The 27,412-nt window shown below is 39.6% G+C and overlaps 2 protein-coding genes across 2 annotated transcripts; both read right to left on the bottom strand.

The window, feature by feature from the left end:
- Positions 1 to 146: 146 nt before the first annotated feature.
- Positions 147 to 11,359, bottom strand: MAT2B (methionine adenosyltransferase 2 non-catalytic beta subunit). Its single transcript, XM_079320137.1, has 7 exons — positions 11,198 to 11,359; positions 8,355 to 8,549; positions 7,397 to 7,511; positions 6,958 to 7,110; positions 4,177 to 4,370; positions 2,720 to 2,833; positions 147 to 1,758 (listed from the first exon to the last, which is right to left on the bottom strand). Exons 1-7 carry the CDS (start codon positions 11,258 to 11,260, stop codon positions 1,588 to 1,590), a joined length of 1,005 nt encoding a protein of 334 aa, XP_079176263.1. The 5' UTR covers positions 11,261 to 11,359; the 3' UTR covers positions 147 to 1,587.
- A 3,507-nt stretch (positions 11,360 to 14,866) lies between these two features.
- HMMR (hyaluronan mediated motility receptor) lies at positions 14,867 to 27,300 on the bottom strand. Its single transcript, XM_079320170.1, has 18 exons — positions 27,215 to 27,300; positions 26,655 to 26,753; positions 25,984 to 26,060; positions 25,101 to 25,181; positions 24,221 to 24,409; positions 23,906 to 23,992; positions 23,512 to 23,612; positions 22,323 to 22,397; positions 22,016 to 22,194; positions 21,068 to 21,216; positions 20,592 to 20,806; positions 19,888 to 20,004; positions 18,933 to 19,091; positions 17,659 to 17,811; positions 17,450 to 17,549; positions 17,038 to 17,214; positions 16,392 to 16,554; positions 14,867 to 15,807 (listed from the first exon to the last, which is right to left on the bottom strand). The coding sequence occupies exons 1-18, from the start codon at positions 27,267 to 27,269 to the stop codon at positions 15,788 to 15,790; spliced, it is 2,196 nt and encodes a 731-aa protein (XP_079176296.1). The 5' UTR covers positions 27,270 to 27,300; the 3' UTR covers positions 14,867 to 15,787.
- Positions 27,301 to 27,412: the final 112 nt, after the last annotated feature.

Below are 27,412 nucleotides of genomic sequence, written 5' to 3'. Positions count from 1 at the left end.
TCCAACCTAATCCAAGTCTGGAAATAATTGTTGAATTAAAGAGGGAGAAAAACCCCAACACTGAAAGGGCATACAGATTTCAACAATTGCAAACATTTGTGATTCAGATAAACTAATCCTGATGGTAAAGAAAGAATCAACAACTGTTTCTCATGCTGGCAATATATATTTATTGTCATTCTGGAAATAGGTTACCATGTGTATATCAGGACTTCAGACTAAAAACAAATTGAGATTATGAATGCTTAGCATATGCCAGTTGAAATGAAATGACTGAACGTGAAGCTGACCCTTACAAGACCTTCAACTGGTTTATTTTGCAGGTGTCTCCCCCACACACTTAAAAACAAAATTAATCTGAACATCTTTCCCTTCCCCTTCATTTCAGCCTCAGAAAAATAAATGACCATCCATCTGCATCTTTTACTACTTTTACTAATAATCTGCTAGCAATGTCAGAACATCTATATTGTTGATTCTGCAACTTCCAAGGGAAGCAAAGCTTTAACAATGTTCTTCCTCCATGTTACGTGGCTATTGAGCACAGCTTTCAAGACTGTCTTATATTAGATTACTGCAGTTTTATTATGCTGCAAACCTTCACCACACACACCTTTCCTGTTTCAGAACAAGTGGCAGCAGTGCCAGGTCTGACAGTCTGTGCAAAAGCTGCTGCAGTGCTACAAATTATTGAACACCTTTCCTCTCCATTTCCCATGTACTGACTAACTAATCTTACATTAATTTAAGAAGTTGAAAATGCTGCCCCCAAGAAGGGAAGGGAAGGATGAAGATATTTTGTGCTTTCATACAAAAACAACCAACCACCCAATAAAAAAAAAAAAAGCCCTTCAACTCCAATCCCCCACCCAAAAAAACCCCCGTTCAAAACTACTGGCTACCCACCATCCCCACCCTCCCCTAAATTTTGTAAGTCACCATGAAAACAAATGCATACAACTTACTGTACAAATACAAAGCTGCAGGCATTCAATTTACAGAACATTCTGAAAATATTTCAAGCATAAAAAGTACACTTCATAATTGCAAAAATAAAGTTTCACTTTTTTAAAAATCATTTTGATCAGAGCTCAAGCAAAACAAACATTTAAGGATTCCTACTTCAGCTTAACTCCCTAGAACACCACATTCAGAAATCAAAAACAAAAAAAAATCATATTTTTGGTGATAAAATAACTGACCATGTCTTTTAATGAAGAGAAATGTTATATACAACAATGGCACAGACCTTAAGCATCAACAACATATTTCAGCCAAAAGTAAGTCAGCAAGTGATCTGAGTCATTCTTAGCATCACACAGTACTCATTACTAAGAACCTCAATCCATCAAGAACAGATATTAAGTTAGACTGCTACAAATGGAAGGAAAAAAAATCCATGACATCAAATAGGCCCAGTTTTTGTCACTGAACTTTTTTTAGGCTAAGTTTCACTAGTGCAAGACCATTTGTTTACCCAATTAAATGAAAGCTCATAAATGTCACAATTTAAGAACACTCATACAAAACTATTTTTTTCTTTTAAAAAAGTGCCACATACCATACTTTTACTAAAAAAGTTACAAACTAATGGAAGACTGTCTGTCTCCATCTCTTGTCAACAAGGAAAGGCCAAAGTGCTTCTTTGATCCCAGTTCGAAATGGTGTTCTCTGACCTATCCCCAGCATCTCCAACTTGGAGCAGTCCAGCTGAGCATTCCTTGGACGAAGAGCACCCACAACTGGACTATCAGTAATCTAGAAACAGCAACAGAAGAGCAAAAAAACCCACACCAATAAGTAATCAGAAGTGACAGAAAAATACTTGTACATGTACATTAGAACTATTTCCTCACAGCTATTTTGTGTTGGGTTTTACGGTTTGGATTTTTTGCTATTTGCTTGTTTTATAGTTAACTTTATTTCAACAAGCCAAGCCATGTGAAGTGTCTCAAGGCAAATTTTTCTTACTCTCTTTACTGCTACTATGTGTTTTTCAACATTTTATTCATATTTTCACTCTCTGATTATTGCCACAAGGTAAGGAATGCTCCAGAATATAAACAGAACCATGTCTTGATCAATATAGTTGGAGAGAAATAGAGTTGGGCAGAAAAAATTAGGACTAAGTATTCTCCATTGTTTTTCTTCCATCTTACAAGTCACATTTCAGTTCCAGTGTTCACCAATTCTGAATCCTTAGAATTTATTTTGTACATAGATAAAATCTTCTTGACATGTTATATGCCCACCACGTTATTAATATCTTTAAGAGTAGTCTCAAGTGTCAATAAAACTGCAAGTGTTTTAAGCAAAGCAAAAATCATTTGTAGTTCCTAATGCATGTATTCAGAAATAAAACTGGACTTTGCACAGCTTTTACAGAGCCCTATCTTCAAGCTAATGTTCTATCAATCTGTAACATAAGAGTACAGATTTGCTTGTGACTTAGGGGAACTGTTCTGCAGAAATACCATTACACTACAGACTGGGAAACCAGTGACTGACTGACTGACTGATTTTTCTAATTCAGCAGGTCAAAGCAGCTGTTATTTTCCTGAGCTTGATACCAGCTAGTCTCCTCAGCAACAGAGCTGCCATGCTGGACATGCACAGCCTGTCCTGAAAAGGAAGCTCACTTGTACAGCCAGTGGGAAACATACACTTGCACTGATCAGGCACATCCATCTGCCTACAGGTCCAACAACACATCACTTACTGGTCTCAAGTGGCTGCTGGGAAGGTTGAAAGCATCTGCAATTGCACATGCCATCTCATACTTAGTCATCTGTTCATTGCCAGACCAGTGAAAGGTTCCTTTTATTGATGGGTCCTGGAGAAGAAAGAGGAAACACAGATTGTTGCATACAGGTAGATATTAGAAAAGAAAGGCCTTATAAAATCAGGCCTGGCTCTGCTGAATTACCAGCTGTCCTGTAAGTTCCTATAAGGAAGAATTAGAGGAATGAGAAGCTAACACAACAAACTATTCTTGTACAGAAAAACAGTCTGCACCTGTAAAAAACAAGAAGTCTGTTCCATGAGAATCAGTGAAGAAGATATGTAAACAATCCAGGAATAGAGACATTTGACAGACATGCAAAATGCCATTTAATGACCAATGAACTGAGCATCACTGTATTGTTAGCCAGTTAGATCTAACACAGTGCCTTCTGACACTCTATAAAATATGACCTATGCAATACAGATTCACCTTTCTCTTCATGAAGAAACTGAGTCCCATCTGCTTATTACTGCAGCAACAGTAGGAAGCACCCAGCTATCCCTCAGGCTAATTCCTGTGCAAAAACTGTGCAGAATTACAATCCAGCAAGATCCTATCTCAAAAAGCACTTTAAAGCACCTCCCTGGTGTTCTAGAAACATCTGTACCCTTTCACAGAACACCCGGACAGGGACTGAGATGGGAAACTGGTGTTACATCCATCTGACCCCACTTCACATACAGCTTGTGTCCTGTAGAATGAACAGGAGGAAAAGGAGCTGCCCACCAACCAAGCAGGGCTGAAGAGCTGGGGAGGAACTCAGCTGTTCTGTGATGTTCACTTACTCAAAAACAAAGGTAAAAGGCATCACAAACATTCTGAATGTTAAACTGCAAACCCTGTTCAAGTCCAGTCAAATTGACCATGTCCACAGTCCATGTTTTCAGGTACCCTGGGCAAAAATAAAGGTGGCTGTTTGTTGTTTGGTACTGTTACCTTGCAAAGATGGTAATCTGAAGGTGTTGTGGTGAACAATTACAAAGAAGTCCTTCAGTCCAAGGGCTTTGTTTGGCTGCTTCAGTGTTGTTAATACAATAAATGAGTGCATCTTTGAGAACTGCATTTAACCACATGGGTTCTTCTAGTTCAAACTAGCAATTTGTAAAAGGCATATCAGACTAAGTTCAGCATTTCTAATTCACTCCTCTATACCAGGAGACACAAGACAATTTTCAGAAGGTTCTGTCCCATTAGGCACTTTTGTTTCAAAGACCACAATACCCTCATACTCATGCAAAGATCCTGTAGTATTACAGCCAGTTCTTTCCTCCCTCCCAGCATTCCAGAAATGCAAAGAATCCAGGTGATGTGCAGTTCTCAGCTGTTGAGAAGCAAAGGTGAGAACTCAAACTGATTCCACCTTGCAGAGGCTCATTTCTTGCCATTCTTACCAGCATTCTCTTCTCTGCTAGTTGTCTGCAAACAGCTGCTACATCCTTGACATTGGTAGGAAATCTCTGTTGCCAGTGGTCCATGTTGGCAGATTTATTACTGAACTGCACTTTATCAAACATAACTGTCACAGCACTTTCCTCCAGTCTTTCCACTTCTCCATATAAGACAGGAATCCTAAGTACTGCAGTTTCTAAAAGAAAGAATATTTTAGATCATGGTGGGGTACAAATGCTGCAGCATAATCTGAGAAGTGGAAGTGCTAAGAAACATGCTGATCATATTAAGCATCTACAAATCACAAATAAAATGCAAGTAGTATGTTGGACCACAGAATGCAATTATAATCTATATCAAAACCAGTTTATAAACACTAAGATTGTAGATGTTATTATATTATTATTTATTTTCATTTATGCCAATGATTTCCAGAAAGTTAACAAGATTTCATGAATTGCATAAAGATGCCTGTTTGGGTTAGAACAAAAATTAAAAAATTAAAAAGCCCAACAACTCTGTGCAGTTACTCCAGCACTCCCCATCCTCATTGGGTAAAAACAAGGAGAAAAATTCCCATCAATTACAAGTGATCATATTCAGGCAGCAATTACAACCATTTTTCACCCATCATCCAGAAGCCTCCTGTATAAAAGAGGATATTATTTACCAGAAAATACATAAGACATGAACCTTGAAATAAATGAAAAGCTTGACAAATAAGGAATAGGTTCACAGAACACAATAGTAAATAATGTTAGATTCCAGGACAGTGATTTGAGAAATTAACAAAATGCAAGGAGAAGCATATTTCATGATGGAATACATCATACTAGTCTATCTCTGTCATGAAGACTCAAAAAGCCTCTGAGGAGAAATCCAAGGTTATGACAAATTACTTAATAGTAATGGTTTTGCTGAAAGAGAAAACAAAAAAATCAGACCTGAAATTAGAAGCTGAAGTCATCAAAACACTGCCATTCTTAATATATTTGGAGGAAAATGCTATAGCTATTGAAGAGACAAACAGAAAAAGCTAACACAGAAATCATTCTCACAGAGAAGTAAACCAGACTAAGTACTTAGACAAGAAAAACAAATAGAAAACCCAACATGGCATTGATTTCCTGCTGCTCTAGAAGGAGTTATTTGGTCACTCAGCCTCATGGCTAACAGCTCTGAGGACCTCCTGACACTCTGTCGTTTTATAAGCATGAACTTATACATATACATAGGAATATACATACATATATTTATAAGCATGTATCCCCTTCTAACCAAAGTAAAGTATCTTTAAAAAAAATGTTAAACCTCCACTTACTGGAGATTTTTGCATTTTACAACAGAAAGTAACAGGGCAGTTCTTCACACAGCTACAGATTTGACCAATGGGATTCTACCTACACTGTATCAGCAAATTAGGCATTGGAACACCAATACATGGAAAATACTTGTATTTGTATGAATCAAGACAACTCTTCTTTTCAAACTCTACTCAGCTCCACCTTGACACTCATCCTGCTAATAATACCACTGCTGCAACCCACTGCTGCCTGACAGATCCTGCTCCAAAAGCTTATGAAACCAAATTGCAGTGCTGAGCTGGGGGAAGGGTCTAGCAAGATACCCACACATACTTGGATTTGGTAAAGTCTTATCTTCATTGCCAATCTAGAAGAGAGAGCAAACAGCATCACAGTCAAATTCAGGGATGGTATTTAATCTAGAGATGTAGTGAATAACTTGTAATTTAAATTTATTTTTATTTAAATAAGATTTTTCCTATCAAACCATTTTTTTACAAAGTTTCTTACTAGTAAAGCCAAATCCATCACACACAGAATATATTTACTTACTGGAAGACCATCACACTAATTTATCAATAGTTTGGTTCTCTGGCTGGAAAGCACAGAATCACAGTGAGAGTATCATACTGACATATCAGAAGTCTTTTCTGCATGTGTACTGAAATTATTTTCTTCAGATTTTTTTATAAAATACAAGTGCTTCTTTTCTTATAATCTGTGACTGGACACTGACACTGCACTAACTAGAAACAGCCAAATCTCTCTTTTATACAAGAAATAAATTTTAAATTAAAGGCAACATACTCTTTTCCCTTAAGTAGACTATTAAAAATTATGTTTGTATATTTCATATGTCAAATTTTCATTAAGAAAACATATAAACAAATTTTTTACATCTTGTTGTTTAAAAACATAATTATATTATTAACCATTTAGAAAGTGCTAGGAGCAGGAATTGGATGTGTGCAGGTGAGTAAAACCAAAATGGGTGGCCTGTTGTCAGACATAATAGAGGAAAATCCAAAGAGTAACAAGACCCCATGTTGATTTGAGCTGTATTATTACTGAACCACAAGTCTGGTTTTCCCTTTAAGTAAACATACACTAACAACACTTGCAATGCATCCCCATAAATAACTGCAGCTATGTACTGAATTAAGTATTTTATCTTTTCTTAGGAACAGCAGATTCATAAGAATTCACATGAACGTCCATCAGAAAGAGAGAAATAACATGAAGATTGCAAGAAATAAGAAATAAAGAAGAAACAAATAAAGAAATAAGAAATAAAAGCTTTAGTCAAGATACAAACACGAGGAATTACTCATAAGCAAGGAGACCAACTCCTAATCACATTCTTCTCTGAAACTCATTTCCATGGTTTTGCAACTTCATCACTGACTTATGAGTCTACTAAGCTAATATATAACTGACTAAAAATAGAAAGCCTGTATTAAAAATGGTTTAGTGTCTTACCTTCGTTGTTTTCCAGAACTGCCTTTTCACCCTCCAGTTTGGTTTTACCATATAAATTCAGGGGATTTGGTACATCAGTCTCTTTATATGGAGGGCTTGTTCCATCAAATACATAGTCTGTACTAATGTAGATCAGAAATGCTCCAACTCCAGCTAGGAAGAAAATGTTTATAGATAATTTATATTAATTCATGCCTTCTTTGAAATCCCAACAGACCCTTAAACCAATCTCCCAAGGATCTCATCTTTCATGCACATTTACTCCTGCTGCTTTGTCTGTTCCTGGATCCCTCAGAGTTGTGCACACTACTCCTATGGAAAACAGATCAATAGCACACTGATGGCAGCAGTGACATTCACACTTGTTTGTACTGATGTCCCTGTATAAACAGATGCAGGGTTTCAACAGGACATCAAATCCATGAGATGGTCTCCTTACCTGCCTCTTTTGCTAAGTTTGCTGAAGCAGACACATTGAGCTGAGAAGCAGCATCTGGCTGACCTTCTACAACATCTGGCCTTCTCTCAGCAGCACAGTGCACTATAACATGAGGCTGGAAATTAAGAGACTAATTTTAAACAACCAATATGTCAAGAGATGGCACTTGCACACTAACTCTAAAGATGACACCCCCCCCCCCTTAGGCAAAACAAAGTAATAAAATGTTATTTTTAATTATAGCATTCCAGGAAACACCTTTCTTTTCCTTAGTATCTTTTTTACAATAAAACTATGCTGTTTCAAGACATGAAAAACATTTATCATTGACTGTGAAGTTATGGTCTTTGGTACCTTCAGTTTTACAGCCACTCTGAAGTAGTGGGGAATTTTTCTTTTTAACTCTGTATAGTAAAATATATATTAATTATAAGATAGATCTCACACACACAAAAGTACTAAAAATTTTCAGGTAAGCTATTTACACATGGCTTACTTGACATATGCAAATTATTAAGATGATATGTACTGTTTATAGAATGGCACCCTGGATCATGTATTTCAGGTTTTATATATTCCTCCTGGTACTAAGACTGAAAAAAAACCAATGTAGTGTGAACACTGCACACTACACAGAGTTACTGCTGTTGTATTCAAGCATTCCTCCACTTCCCCAGAGCTGCAGGCTGACACATTACTGTGTCAATAACTCAAAGGTATCTCTTCCTTTCCAGTGTGCTGGCACATCCAGCTGTACCTGCAGCCTGCCTGTGCCAGTGCTGAGAACAGCAAAGGCCAGAGCTGTCTGTACCTGGGGGGGTAGAATATGCAGCCACACCTTTATCAGAGCCCTGCCAAAGCACCAGCCCCACTGGTGTCCCAGCACTCAGCAGCACTACCAGCTGACTACTGGACACAAAGGAACCCTTCCCATCCACTTTATACTCCACAATCTTACCTGAAAATCATGGACAATGTCATGAACTGCAATAGAGTCCAAAAGATTAATATGTTCAAATCTGGGCTGAGCTCTCCTGTATCCACAACCAACCGCGTTCCAATTATTTTCATTGAATTCTTTAAACACAGCTCTGCCAAGAAGTCCCGTAGCACCAGTGATCAAAACTCGCCTACTGGGAATGTCAACATCTTCCTAGGGAAATGACAACAGGAAAAGTTTTGTTTCTACTGCAATTTCTTAATGTTTTTTCTTTAAAAGTATGCCAGACTACAGTCAGAGGCTACTGTGTTAAAAAACAAAGTATCAGTGAGAAACTCATTTACTTCTACAACAATCCAAACCACTAGCGAAGACAAAATTTTAAGTTCATTCAAAAGCTGATAACTTTGTGCAATCTGAAAGGAGAAAAATAACTTCTTCAGAAAATGGACCCAAAAAAAGATGTAACATTTAGGGTCCAAATCCTACAACAAATAATTCTGGATAGACTGTGCCTGTTAAAAGCCGCTGCAATACAATATAACTCAGTAGTAGTAGTAATAAAAATATTTAATTTTGTTATAAAATAGAAGAGTAATTAATTGATATTCAACACAACAGTCTAATAGTAAGTATAACAAAGATATGGATCTCTTGTGAATTTTACAAAATGCATCTAGAAGTGTTACAATTTCAGCTCTCAATCTATACAAAAGTACTTCAGCTCCTGCACATTTTGGTACTTTGGACAGCTGTGAACATCAGCACACACAAACTTCATCCCACCCCTCATCTCACTAGAATATCAAATTTTCAAGACAGCAAACGTAAGATCCATGTCTGTCTCTGCAATCTTTATTTTCCTTTAATGCTTTCCTTCTGTATCTGCCATGAATAAACCCAAAAACTGCCTGCTAAAAACAAAAGTGAAAGCCTATCTTTACCATGCCTGTACAGAAAAAATCTTCAGGCATGCAGAACCCACACATCTTGGATTTCCTGACCACTTTACACACACAGACAATTTATGACAAATTACTATAATTCTGTACATCATAGAATACTTTCTACTATGTAATCTCAATAGTCCAGTAATTTCTAAGCATTGTACCAGACTGCTATTTTTTGGTTGCAGCAGGAAGCCACAGCAATCACTTCCAAGTTACTGTCTTTCACCCGTGAAGTTACAAAGCATTTGTTTCAAAGGCATAAGGGCTGAGGGGCACGATGGAAACAGCCCACCCCAAAACAACTGTTTCAAGTTCCCAGCACAGTGCATTTTTCTCAGCTCTAAATCTCCAAATGAAGATTAACTTATTCCCATTAGTACTAGATGAAAATTAGTAATTTACATCTGGATATTGCCTGAAAATGACAGATACAGCAAGTGATGTTTCAAAAAGCTACTTTTATCCTTAAATTTTACCTGAGAACAAAAGCTGATTTACCATTTTTAAGGCTACTCAGGCTTCTCTGAACAGCATGAACAAGAACATGCAACTACTATTTTCTTCTGTACTTCTCTCAGAAAAGTCTGCAGAGTGTCACAGGACCAGGTCACCTATGGTCAGGGCTCCACAGCCAGAGGCACCTGCTAATAAATATCCAACACTTGCTGCAGAACAGAGTCAAAAGGTTCTCTAAAAACATCACTGAATACCTTCAATAAGTAGGAAGTGACCAACAGAAAACAAAGCGTCATTTGCAAAATCTGATATTTTAAAGCCTCATTCATCTAAGTTTGTTTATTTGATATATCATAAAGAGGATGTTACATCAGCAGCACAGTTTGAACTGGACACAAACACAGCTTCCACCAAGCACAGCCTGCATGCTACTGCTGCTGTCTGACTAACTGATTCCAGTCACTTGTTTCTGGAAGAGCAAGACAAATGACAGCTGTTCCTCATAAATCCAACTAATTACCAGTTTGAACCTCTTCTTGCCAGAAGTTTTAACATTCTGGTGACACAAAACCTGAACAGATGAATTCTTTCCCTATATGCTACCTTGCTCCTTCACAGGATATCACCTAGCTGCTGCAGCATTTCTATCATCTACTAACACTACTGAAACATGCAATTTTGAGGTTTATAATGAACCATCCCATATTAGCCAAGAATAAAAAAAAAATTGTATTTATAAGTCTCATTTATACAAAAATAAACTCACAGCATTATCAGATTAAAAAGTAGCATTTATAAAACACCAGATCACTTTGCAGACACCACCAAAATATAAAATAACTGTATAATTCATAAAAAGAACAACACATGACGCATTTCAAATTGAAAACCATAAACAAGTACTTCTAAAGTTTTTCATGGGGTTTTTCAAGCTTTATATTTTTATTTAGAAAATCATGATGAACTCAAACCACCAGCTTTAAGGAATGGCCACTAAAACCCGGAAGCTACTGGTGTAAGAGATTTGCAACATAACACTCTACGATCCAAGTCACTACAGGGAAGGGGTGGGGAGGCTGAGCTGGGAGCGCAAAGGGCAGAGCCTGGCGCTTTCCCGAGCCGGGAATGCCAGGTGCACCGGCGGTGCCAGGCCGAGCCTTCCCGCACGGCCCGGGCTGGCTGCGGCAGCGCACGGACACCTGCGGGCCCCTCCACGGGCAATCCCGCCGCTATCGCCCAGCCCTTCCCGCGCCACGGGCCCGCCGAGCAAAGCGGCCCCAGGGCCACTCCCGCGGGGCCGTGCGGACACAAAATGCCCCGACTCCCGAGCCCGCGGCGCTCCGGCTGCGGCTCCCAGCCCGCCGCGGCCCCCGGGCCCGGCCCCGCCGCCAACGCGTCAGCGCTACGGGCCTGCCCGCCCGGCCCCGCGCTGCGCACCGGCCCCGCCGCCCGCACCTCCACGAGCTCGCAGCGTCCCGGCGCGAAGCGGATCCTGAGCTCCTTCTCCCGGCCGACCATGGCGGGGCCGGGCCGGGCCGGGCCTGGCGCCGCTCCGCGCCCGCGGCTCTCCCGGCGCTGCGCGAGAGGCTCCGCGAGTGCCCAGAGCCGCCAGGGGGCGCCCTCGCCGCGCCGCGCGCCCCACGCACGCGCCCCCCGTCGCCGCGCGCTCATTGGCCGGAGCGCGCCGGGGGGCGGGGCCAGAGCGGGTATTTAAAGGGGCAGCGGCCGCGGGGGGGCCAGTAGAGGGTGGCCCTGTCGGTGTGGGTGTCACTGTCACTGCCTGCGGCCAGCCCCCCCCGCGGCACAGTCACGGCAACTGCGCCGGCCTAAGGAAAACCAGACCCGGTAGCCACTCATAAGGGTGCAGGCCTCGGGCCTGTGCTCCCGGGGCACCGCAAGCACCGAGGCCACCGTACCTGCAGGCCCGGCTCTTCTTTGCATGGTCATGGTAATTTAAAAAGTGATAAAAGTTAGTGCAGTAAGCACGTGTGGCGCTGTACTGCATTTGAACATTTGACCACACTTCCTCTCTTGAAACTGTGAACTTTCTTTTGTGATTTCTCACTTACAAAACACAAAGTAGAACGTCAGTAGACCAAAATATCGTATTATCCTGCTCTATAAATTAAGTGATTCCTCCTTTTAGAATGGAGAAAAATTAGCGTTTTCAATTTGCCTTTATCCAGATTTGGGAGAATGCCACATGGGGGGGGGGGGCTGTTTCTGAGAGAACAATTACTGTTTACAGTACCCATCCTATATGTATCAGTACCCCTCTATGTATCATTACATGCTTACAAAGTGACAGATTTGATTTCTTTAACACAAGATTTTGAAGGTAACAGGACACTGTATATAAAGTATCAGTATATACTGTATACAAAGCATCAGTACTGTACATAAAGTACCATTTCTGATGCACAAAGGCAGAAACTGTGCCTAGCATTTTTTGTTAACCAAGACAACTGAAGCTAAAATGTGTAAAAACTACTGCCAAAGCTCACTGTAGATACTTCATACTTTAATCTCTGCCAATGGATTTATTTCAACTTGCCTTGATTAAAATTGTTTGATTTGGTAGTACTCAAGGAAGAAAACCAGAAAAGTCTACCAAAATTTAATAGAATCATGCTAAAATTTTACAGAATATTGTAAATGACTTTTATTTATGACAAACAACTAACGTTTAAAGACCAATAGGTGTATATACATAAAAAAATTAAGCCACTTCAGCCAGTTTCTGCCTTCATGGAATACAGATGCCCAAGCTACTGACATTGAATTCTCTTCCATTAAACTTAGAATTCTATTTCAAAATACCAGTAATTCATAATTTGAAATCAAGAAGGAGAATGTACAAAGAAATACCAAACTGTGTAGCAGTATGGAGGTAAGAACTCCCAGTACACCTGATGTTACATCATGTCCTCCCAACACAGCTTGGAAGAGCTCCCTGTGCATTTTAACAAAAACCAAAATAAAAGTTTTGTCTTCTGGGCTCAGAGCAAGAAGAAAATAGCAAAAGCAAGAACACCAAAATCTCAAGCTACAGTTACCAATCAGCCTGTAAAATAATTTACCATCTTTGTCATCAGAATAAGTTAAATTATTTGTAGTTTTTGTATCTTCATTATTTAATATAAACTAGTTTTTCCTCAAATATTTACCTCTAGTTCTGTAGTGTTCTACCTATACTTTCAATTTCTTTATTATTGTTGCATCCACTTTGTGAAGATTTTACAATAAAAATTGTAGATCACAGCCAGTTAAGCATTATGCATCCCTGGGTGACTAAATGGACCACTCATTAAATTAACATTTCAGACTGTAATTCACTGAGCATCATTAAGTCTCCCTCTCTCCTCCTCATTTGCTTTTCCCTTGACTTTGTAACCAAAGTGTGGTAGCAACCTGTTAATGCAAATATGCAGAGGCTTACCTGCTCCATTTGCAGAAGCACTTCAGGCACTTCTGCCAAACCACAGAGGGAATTACCAGCCTAGGAAACCATTGCAGTTCAACTGTGCACTTATTCCTTTGTCTGCTGTGCCTGCAGAGAGCACATGGACTGAGAGCAGTGCTGGCTCTGCTGACCTTTGAAACCAAAACACAAATCCAAGCCCTGCATCACATGTGGCTCTGAATCCTGTTAAGCTGTTGGTCTGGTCCCAGTGGTACCCATTTAAGCAGCTCAGTATGAGCTTAAATTTTTACCTCATAACAGCCAGCATGAGCAAGCCCAGCTATTGTGTGTATGAGGTCCATTCAAAGCATTGGCACTGAGTCTTACACAGTTTGTCTTTCATGGCAGGCAGGAGGAAGGCTCTAATTAGGTCAGACAGGTTGAGAATTCTAGCTCTTCATGTTACATTTCAACTAAGCACAGCCCAGCTTTTGCTGCAATACAGCAAGATGAATGATCAGAGAAATAACTCTGTGTTCAATCATGGATTTTTCAATTTAAAAAAAAAATCTTCCACAACACAAAAGCAATGGATTCCTGCAGTGAATACTGATGTCAGTTAAGTTAAAAATGTCAAGGCTTCAGTTTTTAATACTTCATTTCATAGTGCATTAAAGCAAAAAAGCCTCCTAGACTGAAGTTGACAGAGAGCTCTCAATTTCCCCTTGACTTCTACCCTTTGCTTCTCTTCTCCCCCCTCTGCTCTACATGATTTATCAATGTTTTACAGCTCAAGGATCACCCTTGCTGTAAGGCTAGCAGAATTATTTGCTGGAGCTTCTTTATTTCTGTCAGTATAAACATGCTCATGCCAGCCATATCAAACAAGGATGCAGCAATCCTAAAAGCCCAGTCCTGTGACACCTGCCATTCTTGGCTTCCCTTGGCATATTTGTACCTTCAGCCAAAAAACCCCAAAAAAACCCTTAACTCAGTGTCTCCATTTTCATATTTGAGTTTGGTGGAACTTTCTATTAACATTCAAATGCCTGTTTCCTCTACAATATTTTTATTCTATTTACATCTTTCAGATGAGAAAACCTTATTTTTTTTCCTCAACAAGGAAAGAACAGTATAAAATGCTTCTAGCAACTTTTTAATCAAAAAGTCTCTCAACACTTCAGGCTCAATACCAAGTGCTCTCTTAATTAAAACACTTGAAAGTAATCCTCTTCCCCAATCTTCAGAGGATCAAGTAATCCAGCAAATACACAAAAATGACATTAACAGACAACATCTAGCAACTCCTTTCCTTGGACTTAAGGTACTTAATGTATTTTTTGTATATAATTTCCTAGGAATTATTAATTTTCTGTGAGCTCACAATGTCAGCATAAATGGCAATAAATGCTACCAGCTAAGCTTTGGGTAATGCCTTTGCAGCACCTCTGTGTGAGACAGCTGCACAGACATACAAAAACAAAAACACAGTTCCATCTTAAATTCAGTATTTACTTTTGTATTAAGAGAAATAAGAATTGCAGGTTGTATTGTACAGTTCAATTAAATAATTTCTCTGAGACTAAAGAATATGTAGTTTTTGAGGAAAGACTGACATTGGGCTTTGTTTTGAAGACAAGACTAGAAAAAAGAACATTAGATGAAACCCACTGTAATGTAACTTTGGGTTTTATCCCTGGTTTGCAAAGGAAATGAACAAATTCTTTAATTTAAAACTTTTATTGTGCTTGAGTGTTCTTAATTTTAAATGCAGTTTAACAGAGTCTCTCAGTTCCAAAGTTCCAATCCATACAATGCACATGAGTTCTGTGGTGTCCTCCCACCCAAGTGGGAGAAGTTGTTGTCATTCCCTGTCACTATACACTGATCACTTACAACACATGGCTACAAAGATTTTGTGGCAGTTTAAGAATCCAGTGGACACAGCATTGCTCTCAAGACACTAACCTTAGTCACAGTACACAAACATTTAGATAAATGCAGCCAATTTAACTTTGGCCTGAAAATGCTCTTCTGAAGATCAACAGCTGCAACACCTAGCCCCAGGATTTGAATTTGCATATACTGAATATAGTCCTCTAGAGTATAAAAATTAAGTGTACAGTCCCATTTCTACATTGTTTCTACAGGATGCAGGCCACAGAATTAAAGGGTACTCTTGGCAGTATTGCTGCTGTTGGTACCAAGACAGCTATAAACAGCAAAATTAATTTATCACAGAATTGTATACACAGGATGAAAAAAAATTTTAAATGTATAAAAATAAAAAATCTTGAATGAAATCTGATTTCATTTGTAATCTTATTCTCCTTTTCCAAATTTAAAATGCTGTTCAAAACCTAATTAAGCAGCCTCAGCATACCCACAACGTGCAACAGTGAACACTTTTCAGAGTTCATGCCTATACTGATGGTACCAGGAGTCAAGAACCTACTGTCACCTGCTGCTTCTCAGTAAAACATAGTTTTTCTAAAAATATATAATTTTAGATAATTTCTCTAGGGCTCCTACTGATTTGTATTATACACAGCATCCAAGTTCACCTTGAAGAAGCAGTCTGTTGAAGTCTTCTGTAGCACACAAATTTATGGGTGATTTGTTTTCTTAATATCAAGAAGACTTCAAATTTTGTTTTTGTTACCTGCAATAAAAAAATGTTACTAAGTTTGAGCTTTCACCTATTGCTCCCACCATACTAAGTAATTTCTTGTCTCCTGGGAGGCAAAAAGCCCTACACTGAATCTCACAGGGAAGCCAGGATTTCAGACTCTGGAACAGACACTCTACTGAAACTCTCTCCCCTACCCTGCATCCATTGGTGTGCCCCCCATGCTCCTTCATCTTTTCCTCCCCATTTATCTGCAGACCATTTGCATCTTATCTTGACACCTGCAGTGGTGTAAGGTCCTGCCAGATAGCAGCTAAAGAACCAGGGTGCAAAGGTCTGGCTAAGCCACTTGTACCCCCATGACCTGTGCAGGAGACAATTCCTGTCAGCTCATCAGCAGGAAAATGGCTTTGCTTTCTGACCTGGCACACCACCTATTCCTGTCAGATTGTAAGGATCTGGGATGGATGGTACAACTGAGAGTGCCCCATTGATGCAGCCACCAACATCTGCTGTGAAACAAGAGACAGCCTCCCCCAGATGCATCAGACTGCAAGACTCTCATTCTCTTTGGTTAAGCTTAAGGGGTACAAGGGCTACATCAATACCAAACTTACCTTCTTTTAGAGGTGTTTTTGGAGGAATATTTTCCTTGCTATCATGCTGGAAAGCTTTGGAAGGATCAAAACGCTTAATGCCCTGTGCTGCACACAGCTGCTCCTGCAGATGTCTGCTGGTTTGCTTTTCCTTGGCTAGCAGTGCACGCAGTTTTGAGACATCCTAGAGAAAACAAGACTTGCAAGTTAGATGAAGAACAGGAGAAGAGCTTGCTTAGTCATTTACTGAGGGAAGCATTTTGCTTAATGTTAAACATAGACAGTTTTTGGTAGCATTAAAACCCAACCCAAACATACAGGTGTAGAGAAACCAGCAGTACACAGAGGCACAGTGTAACACCACTAAGCAGTATGGCAGTCAAACTTTCAGTAGAAAGTTTATTAAGTCTAGGACCTCAAAAAAACATAAGAAAAGCCAACCAAGCTAAGAGTATAGATACTTATTTGCACTGCAGATCCCTCTGTATCTTGTAAATTCAGTCAAAAATAAAACACTTGGCATTTCTGGAGGCTGGTGGTTTATTGTAATCTGTTTTGTGCAGGGAATTTAAGAACCAAGAAAGTAGCTTGCAGGATTAGTCTATAAATATTTAGAGCAACAAGCACATTAGTAACTTGCAGATTTCTAATTTTTCATTTCACAAACCTGCTTCAGGTGGGCATTGTCTTCCTTCAACTTCATAACATGCTTGATTTTTTGCTTCATGTTCTGGTGGCCAAGTAGTTTAGCATATGCATCACTCAGTTTATTCAGTTCTTCTTGGGCTGCCCCATGCTCCTCCAGGAGTGCATTCTTCTCTGCTTCAAAAGCATCTAGTTGTTGCTGAAATACATTTGAACATCTTAGAAGTCTTTCAACTAAGCATAACATTTTATAGAACTGACATCTACCAAGGGAGATTACTTTGGGAAGGGGGATAGCTGACTCATTGAATAGTAACTTAGGAAACTAATGTAGAATAAATGCCTTAAAATGGGAAGTAGCATATTTACTTCTCAGAACTTGAGCCAACTGCAAGTCTTATGTCAACAGGTACTAGCAAACACCTACTTCACACCTGAAAAGGCTTAACTTTGTTATGTAAGTCTTCATACAGTTTACGCCAGGTCTTGATCTCTTCCTTTAAGCTAGAAGTCACATCTTCACTTATGGTTTTCCTAAAAAGCAAGAAGCAGAGTTTTAATGCGGTCCTCATTAGCTCTTAGCACTTCTTCCCAATAAAACTTGGCTGTACCATCATATGCAGTTTAAATTTGAGAAAGTCACCTTGATCTTTCTGCTTCAAGTTCTCTTTTCAGATCTTCAGTTTGCTCCTCAAATTTTTCCTGAAGTTTAGTCATTTGTGCAAGACAAGACTCTTTTGTTCTCTCTGTTTCTGCTTCTTTTAGTGCAAGTTTTGTCTGGACTTCTAAAAGCATCCTGAGGAAAATACCATAATTTCTTAATGAGTCCTTGATTTTTACATTTTTTCCACTACACTAAATCTAACATGGTGGAAAAGCTCTTAGTAAAACTGAAATAAAGGTTTGCACAAACAGTGCCACAAAGAAAACAGTAGTACAGAAGGGCAATTAAGTTTAATATGAACAACATTTTTACTTTTGCCCGTGAGGATGCAAGCAGTCCTTTTGAAGCAAAGCAAGATCATGTTGCTCATTTAAGGTTGTTCAATGCCAACAGCTTTTAGCAGTTAGGTTTTACATGCAGAGATTTGCTCAAGCAGGAACTAATTGAGACTATCCAGTGTGGATGTATGCAAGATTTAAAAAACCCTACACCTAAAAGCACTGACCCCTTTTCACCCCCAGCTGTTTGTTCCATCTATTCCCTGCCACCTCAGCCAGGAAATACCTCTTCAGTTTTTCTTTCATCAGCTTTAATGGAAATTGGAGACATTAAGCAGGTGGGTGGAAAGAAAGGGCAGCATCTTAACCAGCACAGAACCATCGAGAACATGGATCACTAAGCTGCTGTTAGAGAAGCATGTCCTCAGCTACTGGCCTAACACAACTTCTTGGGTATTATTTCTCATCAGCTGCACTGTGGTGCCCCATATTAGGCAGAGAGGGACCTCAGCCTACATCACCACAGTGTGGCAATTCATGGATGATTAATTGGCATCTGCTTGTGAGCAGAATTTGAGGTGACATCATTCAGACTGGAGTGCAAAGAGCAAGTCCTGCATTAAGTATTTGCTTGTCTACCCTGGGGATCTTATTTGCAGAGCAGTTACTGTAATTGATATTCATGCTGAAACAGACAATATTCCAGCATCTATCATTCAAATATTTCCCTTCTCCTCTATGTTCCACGTATAGGCAAAAGTCAAAATAACTGATTGGACAAACCAGTTTTCTAATGCATATAAACTTAATAAATTTTGTCTGTAGTATTTTCAATCTTCTTCACTAGGAAAAGCAAGAAACTTCAGCTTACACCAAATACTGATCTGATCTTCTAGAGCATCACATGACATTCTAGTTAGAAAGGCAAGCCTCAGTTTGCATTCCTTAGCTTAAGGAAAAATTTTTCTGTAATACCTTGAACATTCTTCATTTGCTTTGTTTTTATTGTATTCTGCTTCTTGAAGCAACTGCAGATTCTCTTGGCCTACTTTTTTCAGGCTGGCAACTTCTTCTCGCAGAGAGGTATTCTCCAGTTTAAAACTGCAAATTTCTTCAGCTGATGTTTTCTTGTAGCTGGTATTACAGTAGAAGTGAGAAAAACCCTTGTTACTTCAGGCAAAATACAGATTGACATGTTCACACCTTACAAGAGCAATACAAGCTCATGCTAGCAAGTATCAAAGATTTTATAATCCAAAGACATGGAAGTGTATAGGCACGGATAAATCCAAGGGTAAGAAATAAACCACAACACATTCCATAAAGCCATAAGCAGTAAAATTACAACAAATTCTGTGATACAGATAGTACTATATTTTTGTAGGTATTTTAAAACACAAAGGAACTACTCTCTCTGAAGTTTATTTTTAACTGTGAAACAACTGCTGTGTGTAGTTGGTATTGACAAATATCCCACAGGATTGTTCATGGGTGACACACATACCTAGTAATAACAGTATCACTTTTTATATACTTTCTAAACCTGAATATTTTAGGGTAAAAAAACTGCAATAACTGTTGGAAATTAATCTCAATTCAGTGCAAATTTTGAGTCAATAAAAATATTTTTGCAAGATATTTCAGTGCCAAGAACACCATCGCTAGTTACAAATACCATTGTGATTCAAGACCACTGAACTGGCTACATTTTGGAAGAAGAAATATCCCATTTCCTGAACTAAATAGTGATACTGTGTCTCTGTACTTGCCTAGTACTCAAGAATGCCACCAAATACTATCACAAAATCCTCTGCTCTAATGCCATGCCAACACTCACATGTGGTGTGAGGTACCAAGGCATGTTAATGAACAGTACATTTTGTCATCTTAGAGATAATGCCTGTTCTATACATTAATAATATTTAAATACCTTTCAAAGTCAGCAATAATCTTTCCAAGTTTCTGCAGTGTATTGCTGTGCTCTTCTTGGATTTTTGATACAGCACTGCTGTGCATTGCCTTGATTTGCTCCAACTCTGCATTCTTCCTGAAATAGAGTCAGCATTGCACGCTGGAGAGAAGCATGTGTGAACACATCACCAAATGCTGCTATCAGTTACAGAAGGTTTGAAGCAGCAGCAATAAATTAAATTGTGACAAACCAGTAACTTCTCACATACTAAAGCACAATCTTCACAGCAGGTATTACTAAGAATTTTCCCCTCCTGTTATTTTCCAAGGGAGCTAAAGAACAGACTGTAGATCTAATAGTAAACTTAAAAAGAAACAACTGGCTTGAAAATCTTTTTGTCATTGTCTTCTCCAGAAAAGAAATAGCCAATACAACATGCATATAGCTTACCCAGCACAGCAAGGTCAGAGCACTACAATAACCAGCCTTTCAAGCAAATCCCAATTGGCTTTTTTTTTGTTTTAAATTTCAGCTATGTAAAACTGACTCAAGTTACTACTGCTAGTAATGAGACCTCATTACTATCAGTAATCAACAATCACCAAACAACTTCAAATCTGCTCAGGTCGCTAAAACCTGAATTGAGCTCAGAAGCTCTGTATGCACTACAAATTTAGCATTTTTCCTTTCAAAGCTTGTATCAGAAAGTTTCTCTCACAAACCCTTTCAACTCTTCTTTCATCTGTGCAAGTTGAAGATCTTGAGATTTGATTTCTTGTTCCAGTCGCTTCACCAGCTTTTCAGCTTTCTTCTCCTTCTCATGCAATTTATTCAGTTCCTTCATGGTATCATTCAGCTCTTCTTCCAGAAGATGTCTCTCACTTGTTACTTCATCTTCAAACTCTAGTAACTTCTGCTGCATTGATGCAGATGACTCCTGCATACCAGAGATTTTAAAATTACCAGTACTTTCTGGGCAATAAAGTGCTAATTTGCCGTGTTTAAATTTCAAATCTATGGAAAGAACAAAAACCCCCATCCCACCAGCAATTCTTAGACTATTAAACCACACATCATTATTGTTAATGATAACCTAATCTGTGGAATGCACATCTCATGCAGAACCAAAACAACAATTTTTAGTGTCAATCAATGGGAATACAATCTACTTTTAGACTAATTTATAGCCTGTATTTACCTTCTCTTGCTGCAGTTGAGAGATGACCTCCTGATGTTTCTGAAGCAGTTTTTGGTGTTCTTGTTCCACCAAATCAATTTTTTTTTTCAAGTCTTCTATTTCAGCATTCATGCTCAGGAACTGCCCTTTGGCCTCCGACAACTCTTTCTCTACACAGAAAAATTGTCAATATAACAAATTCTCTTATCTTCAAATAGCTACAATATGTATTATTCATAATAATTCCATTCCATCTTGGTTTTTCCCTTGCCTAACTACCAAAAACACTGAAGGAAAACCCCCCACAAAACAAAACCCATACATACAACCCAATCTGGAAACTCCTCAAAATTGGCTTGAGGTGCACCACTTTAAAGCAATTTTAACAGAAGGAGTATTTGGACCAAGCAAGTAGCCTTTGCCAGAAGAGCAGTATTGCAGGGAAAAAAATTACATGAGCTCCCCAAAGCTTCTTCCACAAACTAGCAGACAGAAGGGACAGTACACAGAAAACTGAGTACATGCCTCAGATTGCAGTGCTGCTGGTGTTGGGAGAGGAGGAGTAAGGAGGTGAGGAGGCAGCCTTGCCACATTCCCAACACTTCAATGAACCTATGTGCAAGCTGCTAGCAGTGAATTCACACAATATTATACTACTTCTCTGTGAAGAGAAAGGAACAAGAACTTCTTAGTGTTCACCTTTCAGATTAAAGCCACTCCTACAATTTTCATTGCATACTATTCACCCAAGTTACCCTCTATGGAAATACCAATTAACAGATGTCAGATGTGATTTGCCTGTTGTTAAAAATATTCCTTGGTGTTTCTAGCTGGAGCTCAGAGACTTGACTTCTCATTTGACATTTTAGAAAATTGACATTTTAGAAAACACCTATTTGAGATGCTTTAAGACATGTGAGTCATCACATATAGTCACATATAGAACAGTGTACAAGAACTAACAATTACCTTTCTCTTGTTGAAGCAATTGACACCTCTCATTGAGTTCTTTCATCAGTTTACATGACTCTTCCTCTTTTGCTTGGAGGGTATTCCTCAGGATCTCAATCTCTTGGTCTTTCTTACTCAGTGTCTCCTCCATCTGGGTGACTTCCAGTTTGTATTTCTCAGCTGTTTCTGCAACACTACTGTAGAAGAAAATTCAGACACTTGTTACCATTAAATTTTGTTTGTAATCTTACACATCAACACGAAGTGTTTAGAACTGTTGGTTTCCAAGAGAAAACCTGCCTTCTTGAGAAGAATTTTTTGTTACCTGAGCTCTGTAATATATTCCAGGAGTTTTTCAGTGTCAGACTTTTCTTCAACTTTCTCTCTCTCAGTAGCAGACCTAAAACGAGACAGTTTTTACGACATATGTTTAAGCACATTAAAGTTAAGTAGTAACACATATACTTTGCATCTCCCAGTTCGGCTGAAAAACTGATATTGGCTCTAAGAGGTGATTCTACCCTCTTTTCATACCTGTTCTAGATAGTCTTATCATTGTAGTAAATGATGTAATAAAGATGTAGTAGAGATGATGTAAAGATGCTAAACCACATTATGCCATGAGCAATATGCCACAAACATGAATTAACATAATATAGCTTTTGTAGCAAATCAGCATCTCCTCCCTTTGTGACCTGCACTACCTGCATTATTTATTAGCTTTGTGTATTTTAACAGCCAAGTTTGTGCAGTGCTAGTTGTGCCAACCTGACATTAATCATAGCTTGCAAGTTCACCTTAGGTCACTATCCTCAGCAATACTAATTACATGTTAGTGCACTGTCACTGTACAGCACATGACATTCTTTTGGCTGAATAGAAAGTGCTGAGTTAGAACTCACTCTCTATTTACATGGAGCTGCTGGAACTAAAGAGACTGTGCAGTTGCCTTTCTTCAGAGCAGGTGTGCACATCAAAACAGCTCTGAAGGCACCACACTGGCTCTTCAATGCACTTCTCTGGAGAGCATGAATGCATTCATCAAATCCATGCCAAATGCCTGGCTGCTGAATTAGGATTTCAGCTCCTGATCTAAAGCTTTTCTATTCTTGCTTATTCCTAACTTAGGATATTTCTGGCCCTTTAAACTCCTATCTATACAAATATCCTCCTCCAGCCTGAACAATTCTTTTCTTAAGACCTATGTCTTCCCACCCTATACCCAAGAAAACCCCCCAACCATTCCACACCAGAAGAGAAAGGGCTGACATGACACAGTTTGTCTTTTGGAAAAATGTTAGATACACTAGAGAAACAATGCTTCTAATGCTTGTTTTATCAAACCACAGCTGTTGTTAGAACTTCATTCCATTCTGTTTATTCCAGATTACAAACACTGATAATGTCTGTTCCTTCTCAGTAGGGAGACAGCATTGATTTTGGTTACTACAAAAGATAAGCACAGAAACAAAGCCATGTCATATCATCTATCTAATACCCTTCCTAGCACTTACAATTTTTGTTGTAACTGTGCTACTTTTCCTTTTGAATGCTCTAGATTCCTTTGCACTTCCTGCAGCTTCATTTCCATGTCTTCCTGCTTTGCCAGTGCAGTCTTAAAAAAACAAAATACAAAACACCCATATTAACATTAAAATGAGATTCAGTTAAAAAAAAAAAAAAAAAAAAGGCATTGTGGAAAAAACAGTGGTGAACTGAAATTTAATAATCACTCCCATTTAATGATAGCACCAACTACTATGCTAAATGCAATTGCAAGTGTCCTTTTATAAAGGTATCAGCCTCTTGTTAAACAAGAACTACCACCAAGAGCTTCAAACTCCACTGAGAATCACTGGTTTTATTCCTGAGCAGCTCAGAATTACTGTCCTGTGCAAATGGTCATACCTTTTCCTTAGCATCCCTCATGTTTCTGAGCTTCATCAACTCCATACACAGACTGCTCATTTTCTTCTGCACACCATCTTCAGAGAGCTTGTTAGAAAAGAAGAGCAATGTGTAATTCCTTTGTATGAATTGCTGTTCACACAACCCATTCCAAGCGTTCCCCTCCTGCTCTGTGTTCAGACAGGAGGCACAAGACCCCAAAGCAGACATGTTTTATGTCAAAACAGATGCTGATCAGCAACTAAAGCTTCCTCTTGCACAGGCAGCTCAATAAGAGCAAAGGCAAAGCAAAGATGCACTTATTTGTCTGAATACCTTTGACTTCAGTAGTTCATTGCTTCTCGTTATCTCCAGGAGCTGTTTTTTCAGGCATGCAACATTTGCTGAAAGAGAGGTTTTCTCCTGAACTGCAGCACTCAGCTTTGCTTCAATCTTAACAAGATCTTCATCCAGAGCCTTAAGTTTCTTATCCTGTTCTCCACGTTCTCTCACTAATGCACGAATCTGAAAGATGAGGTATTTTCTTTATTTCCTACTATCATCAGCTTAGCCTCTCCAAGTAAACCACAGGCATAGGTATCCAAACTGTATTTACTTTCATTCAGAATATGTATCTGCAACTCTCATTCACAGGAAGGAAATAACAGAATCACCACAATTCTCTATTATTATGCACCATACAATAGCAATGTTTTCATCTGACTTATTTTATGCTACTGAACCAGTACAGCATGTCAGAATAGTCTTAGCTTTAATGGGCAACAGAAACCAAGTCTCCTTCTTGGCTGTGACAGACAAAAAGGCAGAATGTGACATTTGAGACACAAGGCACCAACTAGCACACAGAAGTGTACTGATACAGTTTAGGGTGCCTCTAAAGCATTAGAAGTATGATAATTAGTGAGCAAAGAATTTCATTGTTCAATAAAACAGAACCTTTTTGGAGCAGCCAACAGAGGATTTAGTTCTGTTTCTGAAAAGACTGACAGAATAGCTGCTTACAATCAGCAGGAATTAATGCAATTCCATTAGCTTTGTACATCTATAATATCTGATAATCTTTCTTTTGCACAGAGTTGTTTATAAATTATTTTTAAGCTGCGTAATGCGAAGGAGGCCAATTCTACCAGCTTGTATTTTTTATTATTTTAAGTGGGAGACATGACAGGATTTCACTCATATAATGGATTCATACCTCCTTCTCCAGTGCCTTCTGTTTCTTTTTCTCTTTCATAAGCATAAGATCTTTTTTAGTCTTCACAATCCCATTAGCTGGCTTTGGAAGAGAGAGCTGTGTTAGAAATCTCTAGCTTCATAGTAGCTGAGCACAATTAAATACAAGAGTGGGTGCTTCATACAGATAATACTACAAAGATATACATCAAATAAAGAGCAAACCTTTGTCTCTCCCAGACAGAGCAGAAAAGTTAGGATGGGGTTTACCATTATAGTTTCTCATCAGCATTACTTTGAAGGGACAGTTCATAACTACAGGGACAGGAAGACAATAAAGTTTGAGACTTTAGCACCTCTGAGCATCATAAAAACATTTTAATATCTTCACCTCTGGTTTGTTTGCAGAATTTCACCCTACATCATCAGTACTCATGAATCTAATTAGTACATCAGGGTTATAATTTTTCAGCTTGTTAAGCTATTAATCTTGAAATCCATATCCTTGCATAGGACATTGAGAACCTGTACATGCAGTACCATCCCCTCCCTGTTTCTTTCACCACCAGGTTTCCACTCTGCCTTGCCCAGCCCATGAGAGCAGGAACAACATCTTAAAAAGAAGGAGCTACACCATAATGGTGAGCAAGAGAAAAAGAAATCCCAAGAGTGTAGCACCAAATGTAACAAGCTTCTCTGTAATCAGAATTTAATTGTCACATGATTCCCAAGGACACAGCAATTTCATTTTTCCTTAGGTCTTAAGGGACACAAATACAACAATATGTTGCATAGCTCACTTGGGTAGATCAATGACAATTGTATGAAGAGGCTGCATTGTTTAAGCAGTCAGAGAGATGTAGCTGGGATTTAACAGTGCTACAGACACCACAGCAGAGCCTTACTGTGGATCCCAGAGATGTGAGTCTCCTGGCAGTTACTGGGGTGGGTGCACTCTTCTCACTGCTCAGATCTGTAGTACCTGCAGAAGGATGTAGAAGAGAATGGTGAAGAAGGTGTGCATGCACACAGGGAGGAGAATGTAACTAAACTACACAAGCTTAATTTTCTGTGTTCAAAAGACAACATTCCACCTGGTTGTTAGTCTAGCATCTTCACAATGCAATACCTGCTGCTTTTTTACTGCCAGTTCAATATTAGTCATCTGGGCACTTGATAAAAGTTTAGAGACTACCAGATGACAGACACTTCAGATATTTCCACTTCTGCCAAGTTTCCCTGCCATGATCCAGATCCATATCAGTTTTGAACTGAAGGATGCTTTAGATATTAAAAATGCATGAAAATACCTTTAAAGCCTAGACTAATAAGTAGTTTATTGGGCCTCCAGAGCCCCCCTTTCCCTCCCCCCCAGTTAGCACAAGTCACAAATAAACCTATTTTTGGAAGATTCCAATAGTTGTTTCTACAACTGCTCCTCTGAGCTGGAAGATAGGCAGTGAGTCTCTGCAACAGAAACCAAAACAAATTTCTCGACAGCAGAGCAGTAACAGCACTACCAATCATGACATAACATATATATCCTATCATTGTGTTCTGTGCAATTTTTACTTACTCTTCTGTTTCCTAACCCCTTGGCATGCTTCAGAGGACAGCAAACTTCCCACTCCATCTGATGGCTTAACGCTATGGGATCCTTGCAGGGGCGTACATGCTAGAAATGATTTTCAGAACAGCAAAGAACAATGAAGGTAATTAACAGGGCTTTCAGCTCCCATGAGGTGAGGCTGATAACACATCTAGGGTAACCCTAGAGCCAAAGTCTCAGTGTGAGAGATTCGTACATCAGAAAACGCTCTCGCAAGCAGCGCCTCAGCCATGACAAGCTCTGCACGTTCCTCTCACAATGCGGTGCTACGGAACCAGAGGCAGCGAGGCTTAGCACCGCTTTAGTTACTCTGTGCATAAAACACGTTCACTACTGTATTTGGCATGTCAGCGATAGACACAGAGTCGGAACCTTCCGCCTGCGAAGGGAGCCCCTGCGAGAGCCCAGAGGATCTTCAGGCACCGCGCTACGGTCTGCTCCTCACAGGGAGGCCCTGAGGCCGGTCCCCGGTCCTCCGGCCCCCGCGAAAGGCTCTCCCCGCCCCTCTGTCCCCTCTCGGCACGTACCGGCGCTCCCATGGCGGTGAGGGTGGCGGCAGAGCGGCGCGCGCGCGGAGGCCATGACAGCGCCAGCGCTCCGCGGCACGGCGTTCAAAGGGACCAACGGCCGCCGCGCGCGCCGCCCAGCCAATCAGCTGCCGCCGCCCCGCCCGCCTCGGCCAATCGGCGCGCCCGGAGTGGCGCACGCGCGCTGCGGGCCCGGCG

This window comes from Erithacus rubecula (assembly GCF_903797595.1).
Source record: "Erithacus rubecula genome assembly, chromosome: 16".
Taxonomy (NCBI): Eukaryota; Metazoa; Chordata; class Aves; order Passeriformes; family Muscicapidae; genus Erithacus; species Erithacus rubecula.
This window is presented reverse-complemented; position numbering and strand designations above follow the sequence as displayed.